The following is an 11,126-nucleotide window of genomic DNA, read 5'->3' as shown; positions in this document are numbered from 1 at the left end:
CAGATTTTATACATTTCAAAATACTTTAGAAATTCATATATTGTCGTTATATAAAAAGAGGGAAGTAAATACCACTTGTTAGAAGCATCTTGCTAGGCCCATCCCGTGAACCTATCAATCCGGAGGATATACTTTTTCCATTGCAGCCTAAAATTCTTTAGTGGAACTTGGAATCCATAATTGGAGTTGTGATAGATCGATCAAGAGATGATATTAGTAAAAAAAAATACATTTCTTTTATTATTAAGAGGACATGAAGTAGTGGGTTGCTCACGAGCGGCGTTGCAAGCTAGAGTGATTTGCTCCGCTGTCTAATTGTGTGTTTGTTAGTTAACTAACACTGGAAAATGAAAAATAACAAAAATAAAAAAAAAGAATCACAGGTGAGAAAGCGATAAAACATTCTCAGCGTCAGAAGCTTACACTGCTCTATACGACAAAAACACCCTTACTTGCCCAATACCTCTCTCACCTGCTTCCTCTATGACTGACCCTTACTGTATGTAACTGTAAAAAACTTCACTCTTCCAATAATTTTGCGTCCTTCAACAAAACGCCGTCATTTTGAATGTTGCTCTCTCCTTCTTCCTCCCCGGCTCCGGCTAATTCCCCGCCTGCCACGTCTTCACCTCCGTCAGATTCCTTACCTGACACGTCATCACCTCCAGCTCCTCCTTTGTCTCCTATTTCCCCGCCATTGAGCTCTCCTCCTCCGTTGCCTCCCCCACCGCCCCTCTTAGCTCCCACCGCTTCCCCACCGCCTCTTCCGATTGAATCTCCTCCGTTAGAATCTCCACCGTCTCCGCCGTTAGCATCTCCACCGTCTCCTTCATTAGTATCTCCACCGACTCCTCCATTAGAATCTTCATCACCACCGTCTCCTCAGGCCTCAGCTCCTTCCGGTTCACCGCCATTGCCCTTCCTTCCCGCCAAAACGTCTCCGCCGCCTTCTCCCCTTCCCTTTGAGACATCACCGCCGGGGAAAACCATTTTCCCGCCGCCTCCTTCACTTCCCTCCGATCCAACCACGCCGGAGAATACGGCTTCTCCTCCACCGCCGTCTACTCCTCGCCGCCGTGCCCGTAAGCCTTCGCTTCCTCCTCCCACCAATTCCTCCCCACCAAAACCTTCTCTGAGCACTCCGACTCTCCCGGAAACTTCTCCTCCACCTAAACCACCGCTCTCGACGACGCCATTCCCCTCTTCATCCACTCCGCCGCCGAAGAAGTCACCGGCAACAGCAACTCTTCCTTTCTTTGGGCCTACTGGCCCACTAACGGGGACAGCAGCACCACCTATTGGGCCCGTTATAGAGCCCAAGACAAGTCCCGGCGAATCGATATCTCCCGGAACGCCACAGCCACTTGTACCGAAGAGTCTGCCTGAGACGACGTCGTATCACCGCTCTTCCGCCGGATTCTTATTTGGCGCTGTAATCGTTGGAGCTCTCCTACTTGTTCTGTTAGGCCTTCTCTTTGTCTTTTACCGAGCTACCAGAAATAGAAATAACGACAGCTCTGCTCCTCATCAATCCAAAACTCCATCAAAAGGTATGATGAATTCAAATCAATTGCCATAAAGGTTTCTAATTTCTTCTTGTTCATGAATCTTCTTTGCCTACAAAGTTTCCATAACCTAGCTAAAGACATAAACTTTGATATCAGTTTCAACGTTATTGTTTCAGATTGTCATAATTGTAATGTAATGTTAAGCTCTTTGTTTTTTTACTGGATCAGTTCAACATCATCGAGGCGGTAATGTCGGGTCAAACCAGACGCATGTTATCACAATGCCACCTCCAATCAATGCTGCACCACCTAAATATTCATCTAGTGGAGGTCATGGTACTAAGGAGAACAATGCTGTTTCTACAATGCCATCTGGAATGTTCACCTACGAAGAACTTTTAGAGGCAACCGGTGGATTTTCAGAGGCGAATCTTTTGGGAGAAGGCGGTTTTGGTTATGTTCACAAAGGAATATTGAAAAACGGGATAGAAGTTGCGGTGAAGCAGCTGAAGATTGGAAGCTATCAAGGGGAAAGAGAGTTCCAAGCTGAGGTTGACACAATCAGTAGGGTTCATCATAAGCATCTCGTTTCGTTGGTTGGTTATTGCGTTAACGGAGATAAAAGACTCTTGGTTTACGAGTTTGTTCCTAAAGATACGTTGGAGTTCCACTTACATGGTAATAAATATATGATATGATATGATCCCTTTTAAGGATTTGATTTTGTCTTTAGATTCATTGTGTTGAGTATTGTGAGAATATGTGTTGTAGGAAACAGAGGAAGTGTGTTGGAGTGGGAACTGAGGCTCAGGATTGCTGTAGGAGCAGCAAAAGGATTAGCGTATCTTCATGAGGATTGTGAGTTTTTTCTCCTCATTAATGACAATGAGAATGGCTGTCTAGGGTTTTTCAACACTCATATTGATTTCTCGTGCTTGAAATTGCAGGCAGTCCAACTATAATTCACCGTGATATCAAAGCAGCTAATATCCTTCTAGATTCCAAATATGAGGCAAAGGTGATCTGCTCTTTAATCTTATCATTAAGTTTTGTTTTTCAGGATGAATTCCACCAGAAATTTGGGTCTCAATGAAGTTTTTTGAATCATAGTTTTCATTTATTCGGTTTGTATTCATACCATTTTCTTCTAATTAACAAGTAGCTTAAGAGTTGCTATTCTGTTTTGCTTCTTTCAGGTCTCTGACTTTGGACTAGCCAAGTTCTTTTCAGACACTAATTCATCATTCACTCATATCTCTACTCGAGTGGTAGGAACTTTCGGGTAAAACACTATCCATGCATGATATGTTATGTCATCTTAACTGCTGTATCGTAAGATGAAAAGATTTATTAATCAATGATCACTAAACGTCTTGTGCACCATTGAAACAGATACATGGCTCCAGAATACGCGTCTAGTGGGAAAGTAACTGATAAGTCAGATGTATATTCATTTGGGGTCGTGCTTCTAGAACTCATCACTGGACGTCCATCAATTTTTGCCAAAGATCCTACCACAAACCAGAGTTTAGTTGATTGGGTAAGTCAAAATACATATGATGATGATGATGATGATGATGATGATGATACCCATCAGTTTTCCAATAGATATTGATATTGGAGGAGAAGTAAACTCCAAAATAACTGCAAGCTTGAAACTTCATTAGATTGTGACTTTTGATATATCCTCAGGCGAGGCCGTTGCTTGCGAAAGTGATTTCTGGAGAAAATTTTGACCTTGTTGTAGACCAGAGGTTGGAGAAGAATTATGACACAACTCAGATGGCAAACATGGCTGCTTGTGCTGCTGCTTGCATACGTCAATCAGCTTGGCTTCGGCCCCGAATGAGCCAGGTTTGAGAGTAGTTTAATTACATGTATTTTTTCGATATATTTGAAATGAGTCTAAAAGCCTAATTCATGCATATAATTATATCTTGAAAAAACTTGAATAGGTAGTACGTGCTCTTGAAGGCGAGGTGGCCCTAAGAAAGGTCGACGAGACTGGGAATGGCAGGACGTATAGCTCTTCTGAAAACCCGAATGACATCACACCACGGTACGTAACAAGTAAGAGGAGATTCGACACAGGTTCAAGCGATGGTTACACTTCAGAATATGGAATCAACCCATCTCAGTCGAGCAGTGAACAACAACATGTGAGTATTTAGTTTTAAGGTTCCACCACAATTATATTATTGACTTTTAGAATACGGTCATCTGGGGTTTAACAAAAAGAATGTGGTAAGAAATTAGCCTACTTCATTCATTTGTAGCTAAGGGTTCTGAAGAACACTGCTTGTGTTCATTTGGGGATCGTTTATGTACAAATTTGTTGTAATATTGGGGCACAACCGCACAAGTTTAATTATTTTGAAATTATCTTGTTTGTTTCTGATCTAAATCCTAAACTTTGGCTCGGTAGTCGGTACCACAAACCTTGTCTAGCACTCCAGCTTTCTTAGTTACTTTTACGTTCTAATCCTTTAATGTGGTTAAAAGCATTCTACATTTTTGTATATATTCTATAGTAATAGCAGTTTTTCACGTTAAATTTAGGGATACGTGATAAAAAGCTAAAGCTTGCACATTCACTGAGCATGATAAAAGTACAAATTTCATTTGAGCAAAAGTTGACATGTTGTCGAAACCCTAAGAATATTACTCAACTTCTCGATTGTCAACTCTTTCTTTTTAAGAACGCCGGGTCTCACAGAGACTGTCGCGGTCTTTAAACACATAGAGTTAGCTAGGATATACGTCAAGAATTCTTCCTCTTCCACTCTGTCTCCATATTCTCTATACTCAAATATCTCGAGATGTGACGACATGCATCGAGGAATAGAACGCGGTTGGTTCCATGAAAGTGGGATCCGTTCCACGGGGTGAAAGGCATATTCCTGAGAAGCAATGATGGCTATATATTGGAACAATTTTTGCCTAGTATTTTAGAAAATTAAAGCAAGAAGAAGAGGAGATGATACGTACATAATTTACCAAAAGATCTTTAAGTTTTGGAGCATTTTCAAGTAAACGTAGGAGTGGTCCCAACCAGTCTGATTTCCATGGACAGATACTTAACTTTATAAGTCGAGAGAAGTTGATGGCGCTGCAACGCACAAGCTGCAATGAAGCAAACAAAAACGTACTTATATGCCGTATTCACAACGAACAAGGCTAGTTACATAGATAAAGAGTTAGAGAGCTACCACTTCTTCGGTCGTCATAGACAACTCAAGGGACAAGACCCTGGAAATAGATGTTTTGGACTTTTCAATATCAGGGAAAGACCTAACATGGATATATGCCTCATTAAGACAAGGCATATTCTCGATCGACCAAGAGTCTCTTGAAAAATCAACGATGAAAAAGTCTATTACTGCCGGAGTATCGATAGCCAAACACCTACCCGTATCTATTACATCATTGTCATCTGGAAGTGATGTATAATCCCAATTTTCATACCACAGGTACTGTAAAGAAGGTACTTTCACACTAAACTTTGTGACATTGTCATGATTCTTGTTCCGTTTCACGTTCAAAAGGTCAAGAACAGGGCAGCTCGATAAGAACCTAACAAGGGAAGTGTGAGGATAATTGTTGCTTTTGGTCCCTCATCGCCTCACACCCGATTAAAGATTCACATATCTAAAACTTGAACATGACACATGATGACACAAGAGAATTTGATCACCGAGTTCCCGGCCTCTAACCGGTACGTCTCGGGTGGGAACTGTCTCCCACAACTTCCACTATATGAAGAGGTTACACACACCACTAACTTGTGATGTTCTTTGGTTTACAGATTTTGGTACACAAGAGGATACAAGAACAAGAACACAACAAAGAAGGAGAAAGCTTCTTGAAGAAGAACCCTTTTTTCTTCTCTTTCTCTAGAACTCTCTTTGATGTCTTGTCTCTCACCTACCTCCACTTTATTGATCGATGAAACACACTTATACATGTATGCATTGGGCCAAATCATTTCCAGAATCTTATTCTCCTTTCCTTAATGCCAATTTCGTCTGGCCCATTAAGGCCCATTTGTTTTGTGTTTGTCAAACCCAACAACAATCTCCACCTTTTGACAAAACAAAACACTCATCGACAACAAGAAATCTGAAACCAACCTCTCCTCTTCTTCTGTTCGTGAAGCCAAACTTCAGCGAACCTCCTCCGACAAACTCCGCCTCCTTATCCGGTGAGCATCTCTCTTCTCCGGTGGCAACCAGTTTTTTTTTTTTCTTTCACCGAGCCCTCTCGTTCTCGACATGGAGAAGATGTAGCTTCTTACTTCCCCATGGTATAGCGGAATTGGAGGCTAATTCCGGTCATCCCTGCATGTTTTCCGGCGAAGCCAAGCTTCAGTCTCCACCTGTTTCACGGCGGCTCCCAATTCCGGTGAATCAAGAGACATTATCTCCATATCTCAACTTTGGTTCGATGAACCATGTATCACCACCATTCTCGCTGGCAATCTCCTTCAGCTGCGATCACTACCGGTGGAGCTCTTCTCTTTCCTCTTTGGTGATTTAATTTGTAGAACCCGAGACATCAACTTTGTCTCTTATCCATGCCTCTTCTCCCGAGCTGTTCCGTTTTCACCCGCGAATCACGCCATCGCCGTCACCGTCCAGCTCAGGTACCCTCTAATCTCTCTCTTGTCTCTTCCTGACACTTAGTGATTAGGATCTTCTGAGAATTGCCATTTTGAATCCATTTTAGGTGATGAGCTCCACCTGGAACCAATTACTCTCCATCATGGCTCCACAACCTTTTCCAGGTAACTCCTTTACAGCCCTGTCTCTTCCGATTTCCAAAAGACTCATGAAACTCTAACTTCAGTTTCATGTCTACTCTCACAGCAGCTCTAGTGTTGAACATCCCATGTTCTTCTTTCTCCTTGATGACTTCAAGTAATCTCCTAACCATGAATCATCTTCCTCTCTAGCTGCTGGAGTTTTCCCCCTTTGAGCCACCAAAATCCTTACTTGGATTTTCTGAATTTTCATCTCAGAAACTCCACTTGGAATCAGTCTCCAACTCTCGACAACTGATTCTCCAGTCTCCACAAGTAACCAAACTCCTCTTATTATCGGTCACCTTTTCTTGGCTCATACTTTCAAATTCAAGAACTAACAATGAAGAACTAAATTGTTGTTCCTTGAATCTTAACCAACAGCTCCACCTGGAATCTAAGTCTCTTCACAGTAATACCAGATGCCTACAGGTAACTCCCTTAACCCTCCTAATCTCCTTTTATCGACATAGTTTTAATTTTAATTTCCCAAAGCTGACTTGTTTCTCTGTTCTTCTTCCTGTCAGCGTATAATGTCGATTGGGGTTACCTGGAGCTGTATCTTCCTTCAGACGACATTGAGGAGATCATAGCAGGCTTGTTTCCCTTCCTCACACTTCTGCATTTTCCTTCCTTTGCAGCAACTCCGACGATCTGTTTCGTCCTTTTTGCTGTTCCAATGACTCCAGGTAAACAATTGTACCTTGAATCATTTTCTTTTGTCTCTGGATTTTTTTAATTCTGTAAGACACCATGAAACCTTAACTTGGTTTTTTCTTTCTTCAAAACAGCTCCACCTACAATCAGAGTCTACACCTTGCGACTTCTGATTACTCACAGGTACCTTTTCTTTTCTCCATTCCCTTGGATTTCTTGGAACCGTGACTTGCTGTGGAACCTTGTTTTGATTTCCTTTATGTCACATGTGCCCTGATCTTAGATTCAACCCCTTAGTAAACCACTTGCCAGAAACTTGAATCATACTTGCCTCAGCCCTTAAGACAATCCATGATTCCAACACCTTTCTGTTTAAACTCTTATGCCTTGGACGTTTCTTTGTACCGCTGTTAAGCCTAACAGAACCCGCCATCAAGCTACCATCTTGCTAGATAGACTTTCGACACAAACCTTGATCCAAACATCTTGTTTAAACAGAACCTTGCTGACAAGTAAACTTCCTGTTGAATCAACTGCAGAAATAACTCTTAAGTCACTCATGCTTCATTTCCTTGAAACAGTCTTTGACTTACTCTTCATCTGTTTGAGCACCTTTGATTTGAGCATCACTTTGTACCGCTGTTGTTATCAACAGAACACGCCGCCTAACTCCACCTAGCTAGGAAGACTTTCGACACAAATTTCTTTGCTCATCCTTTGCTCAAACTATTTTGCATCAGTGCACACTCACAAATTCAAAACCATTGCTGCCTCCTTTGAACTTGTCTTACACTCATCACCAGCTTACAGCCTTTGCCACACTTCCTTGCTGTAACCACCACATTTAGCAAAACTGAGATTGAGCTTACTGCCTTTGTTTCAACAACCATAGCCTGAATCCATCTTGTACCGCCATCATCATCACTGATGGAACCCGCCTCCAAACTGATCCCATTTGGAAGACTTTTGATACAACCTTCATTCAGCTCTTGTGCTTAAATATCCTCTTTTACTAGCAGGTTTCTCCACTAGGAAACTCAATATCAATCTCTTATCAATTTGCTAAACCATAACACCAAAGACTTCCCTTTTACAGCAACTTCCTGTCACACCACACTTGTGACAACCCTTTTACCGCTGTAAAACACCATTCTACACAATACTTTTCCTTAGTATTTGGGAATCCACTAACACATCAATGCCTGCTTCACAACCAGCCCTCAATTCTCTTCTTGTGATGCCAAAGGAAAACAAGTATAACCTTTCCTTCTGTCAATGCAGCCATGCATTGACCTCCATTAAACCTGAGACTAAAACTCTTCACCCAACACCTCTCAAACCTTACTGAATTCTTTCAGAGTTATTGACCTGCTTTGCCTCAAGCAGTTTCTAGCCTCATACTCATCTGCTCTGATTTTTTTCCTTGAATCTTGAACACCAAACTTACTGACTTTCAACAACCAGACAAGCAAGATACAATCTGATTCACAGCAAAAAATCTTGACTTCTCCATTGTTAAACTCAGTCTATCTCCTTGTGTTCTTCCAAGCTAAGATTCCTTCAACTTAAGCAGCCTTGAGTATCCTGAAACTTCAGTAAAGAACATCACAAATACCTTGTGATGGCAGCGCCGACTTGAGCCTTTTGGATGATTATTCGATTCCTCTTTCCACAGCCTTGAGTTAGTCACCTTAACCCATGCTTTCTTAAACTTGAATCGAACTTACTGCAGAGAAACTCCACCTTAAACCAACTCACCGTTGATTTAGTCTTCACAGATCAAGAACGCCTTCAAGATCTTGTGTCTTCTGCACTAGTCTCCAACTTTTTTTTTTTTTTTTTTATGCTGGCATACTTGGACCTGAACCATAACCATAACTCTCCCTTGATGCAACTCTCTTGTGTCGTGTCATTAGAGGATCTTTCTGATCTCCTAACCTGAGATCTCTGCTACAGACTCAACCTTCACCTGAGAATCTGTTATCCTCCACACAAGATGACTTCAACCTTTAACTGTCATCTTCTTCCTCCTCCTTTAGATCTTATGAATCAGAGAGCCTGTGCTCTGATACCACTTGTGAGGATAATTGTTGCTTTTGGTCCCTCATCGCCTCACACCCGATTAAAGATTCACATATCTAAAACTTGAACATGACACATGATGACACAAGAGAATTTGATCACCGAGTTCCCGGCCTCTAACCCGTACGTCTCGGGTGGGAATTGTCTCCCACAACTTCCACTATATGAAGAGGTTACACACACCACTAACTTGTGATGTTCTTTGGTTTACAGATTTTGGTACACAAGAGGATACAAGAACAAGAACACAACAAATAAGGAGAAAGCTTCTTGAAGAAGAACCCTCTTTTCTTCTCTTTCTCTAGAACTCTCCTTGATGTCTTGTCTCTCACCTACCTCCACTTTATTGATCGATGAAACACACTTATACATGTATGCATATGGGCCAAATCATTTCCAGAATCTTCTTCTCCTTTCCTTAATGCCAATTTCGTCTGGCCCATTAAGGCCCATTTGTTTTGTGTTTGTCAAACCCAACAACAGGAAGCCTCGTCTTTATACACCACATAGAAAAGTTCAAGAGTTAAAAGGGACGGGAGGCAAGAAGAAGAAGGGAAATCCACAAGAATCTTGTGAGAGAGAGTAAGTTCCTCGAGTGTTTCGCAGGTGTAAAGGCTTTTGGGCAATCTGGTTGGACCTGTGGACCAGCAAAGCTTGAATTTTAGCTCAACCAAGCGGCAATCAACAGCCTTTGTAACCCACTTTCCAACATCAGCATCACTAGGACACCCTGGACCAAGTTTGATAAGCAAGATTTCTAAGACAGGTGCTTTGTGGAGTTCCAGTGACTTGTCAAGAAACCACCAAATGCTCTTATCATGATCAGGACCATCTACCTTTTCTTGGTAATCAAGTCTAGGCAACATCATCCAGATAAAGCGCCATCGTTTAGACAAAATCATGGTGCCTACTGCATCTTTAATCGGGACAAGCAACAGTATCGTCACAAGCAAGTCTTTAGGTAAAGCGCTGATCCTGTCTTCACAAACTGTCTCTTCAATTTTGGTTTCTGCCATCTTCACGAGGAAAAAAACCCTAGGGTTATGTAAAAACTCAAAACCTATCAGTAAAAAGGATTTATATAAAAGTAAACACATAAAAGGAAAAAAGGAAAATCTAATTTTATGGAGAATTTTTTTTTTTTTAACCAATTTTGTTGGGAATTATATTTGTACTTAATATATATTAATTCAAAAAAGGAGTAAAATTTCATTTTATCCTATGAAAAAATGAACCAGAAATTTATTAATCTTAATTTAAAGTTTAAACCTTCTAACAAAATCTTGAGATATGTCACAAAAGGATTTGCCGCAAAAAAAAAAAAAAAAAAAAAAAAAATCCCGAAAATACAACAAAGTCTAATCAGGTGCCCACATTCACACAAATAACAAAAAAAAGTAGGTTTGACTTATTTTCTAATAATTTGTAACTAGAAGAAAAAGGTTTTGTGTTCGTATATAAACATTGTTTCACATTTAAGGATTTTTTTAATTTTAAAAAATTTATGAGTAATTAAAAGTTGAAACTGAATCGAAACTTTGCTACTTGCTAGCTAATTAACACTTTGTATGTAATGAAATATATTCAAAAGTATTTAACAGCATCCAAAAGTATTTAACAGTAGACTCGTGGGTATTATTGAAAACTAAAATTGAGAAATTCAAGAAAAAATCACAAGCAAGTGTTCAAATCTACAAAGTATTTTTGATCTGTCCATCTTGGTCAAATCCTTTGAATTGATTCATCATCTGCTCCTCTTGAGCTGACCTCCTCTCTTCCAGTCTCTTGGTTGTGTTTTCCACAGCACTCTCAGCCCTTTTGATAACCTTTTTTTTTGGCCTTTTTTTGGCTTATTTGTTGAATTTATATATCATTAATTGTTTTAAATCGCAAACAGATTGTTGGGATTAAAATAGTATTCCAATTATCTTTCAGCCTATGAAACAGTAATTGTGCTATCTAAAGATCTTAATTATTATATGCATGTTAGAGAACTCGTTAGTTATTTTGGTATGTTCGTAGACCATGTATATATGTGTAAAATACATGTCGTCTTCGATTTCCGTGGAAGGTTTTTTTAT

General features: G+C 40.4%; 3 protein-coding genes across 5 annotated transcripts; 2 read left to right on the top strand and 1 right to left on the bottom strand.

Moving 5' to 3' along the window:
- Positions 1-182: 182 nt before the first annotated feature.
- On the top strand, positions 183-3,912 carry LOC104721558 (proline-rich receptor-like protein kinase PERK14). The gene is made up of 8 exons (XM_010439567.3): positions 183-1,550; positions 1,737-2,186; positions 2,280-2,366; positions 2,456-2,526; positions 2,705-2,790; positions 2,901-3,048; positions 3,201-3,362; positions 3,464-3,912. The coding sequence occupies exons 1-8, from the start codon at positions 569-571 to the stop codon at positions 3,677-3,679; spliced, it is 2,202 nt and encodes a 733-aa protein (XP_010437869.1). The 5' UTR covers positions 183-568; the 3' UTR covers positions 3,680-3,912.
- A 214-nt stretch (positions 3,913-4,126) lies between these two features.
- On the bottom strand, positions 4,127-10,064 carry LOC147933606 (putative FBD-associated F-box protein At1g05080). The gene is made up of 4 exons (XM_087471784.1): positions 9,534-10,064; positions 4,721-5,095; positions 4,493-4,631; positions 4,127-4,425 (listed from the first exon to the last, which is right to left on the bottom strand). Exons 1-4 carry the CDS (start codon positions 10,059-10,061, stop codon positions 4,127-4,129), a joined length of 1,341 nt encoding a protein of 446 aa, XP_087327910.1. The 5' UTR covers positions 10,062-10,064.
- LOC147933607 (uncharacterized) lies at positions 5,094-9,467 on the top strand. Of its 3 annotated transcripts, XM_087471786.1 has the most exons (9): positions 5,094-5,234; positions 5,314-6,150; positions 6,234-6,291; positions 6,374-6,424; positions 6,526-6,582; positions 6,691-6,738; positions 6,834-6,995; positions 7,098-7,146; positions 9,259-9,467. In XM_087471786.1, exons 6-9 carry the CDS (start codon positions 6,729-6,731, stop codon positions 9,317-9,319), a joined length of 282 nt encoding a protein of 93 aa, XP_087327912.1. In that variant the 5' UTR covers positions 5,094-5,234; positions 5,314-6,150; positions 6,234-6,291; positions 6,374-6,424; positions 6,526-6,582; positions 6,691-6,728; the 3' UTR covers positions 9,320-9,467. The 3 variants fall into 3 exon arrangements, 2 of the variants coding, with proteins under 2 accessions (XP_087327912.1, XP_087327911.1); XM_087471785.1 differs by lacking the exon at positions 9,259-9,467 and having other exon boundaries at positions 7,098-7,666; XR_015571060.1 differs by lacking the exon at positions 5,094-5,234 and having other exon boundaries at positions 5,283-6,150; positions 6,377-6,582.
- Positions 10,065-11,126: the final 1,062 nt, after the last annotated feature.

The sequence above is a fragment of the Camelina sativa genome, chromosome 11, assembly GCF_030686135.1.
Source record: "Camelina sativa cultivar CO46 ecotype springtype chromosome 11, ASM3068613v1".
Lineage (NCBI taxonomy): Eukaryota > Viridiplantae > Streptophyta > Magnoliopsida > Brassicales > Brassicaceae > Camelina > Camelina sativa.
Note: the sequence above shows the minus strand (reverse complement) of the source record. Positions and strands in the feature narration are given on the sequence as shown.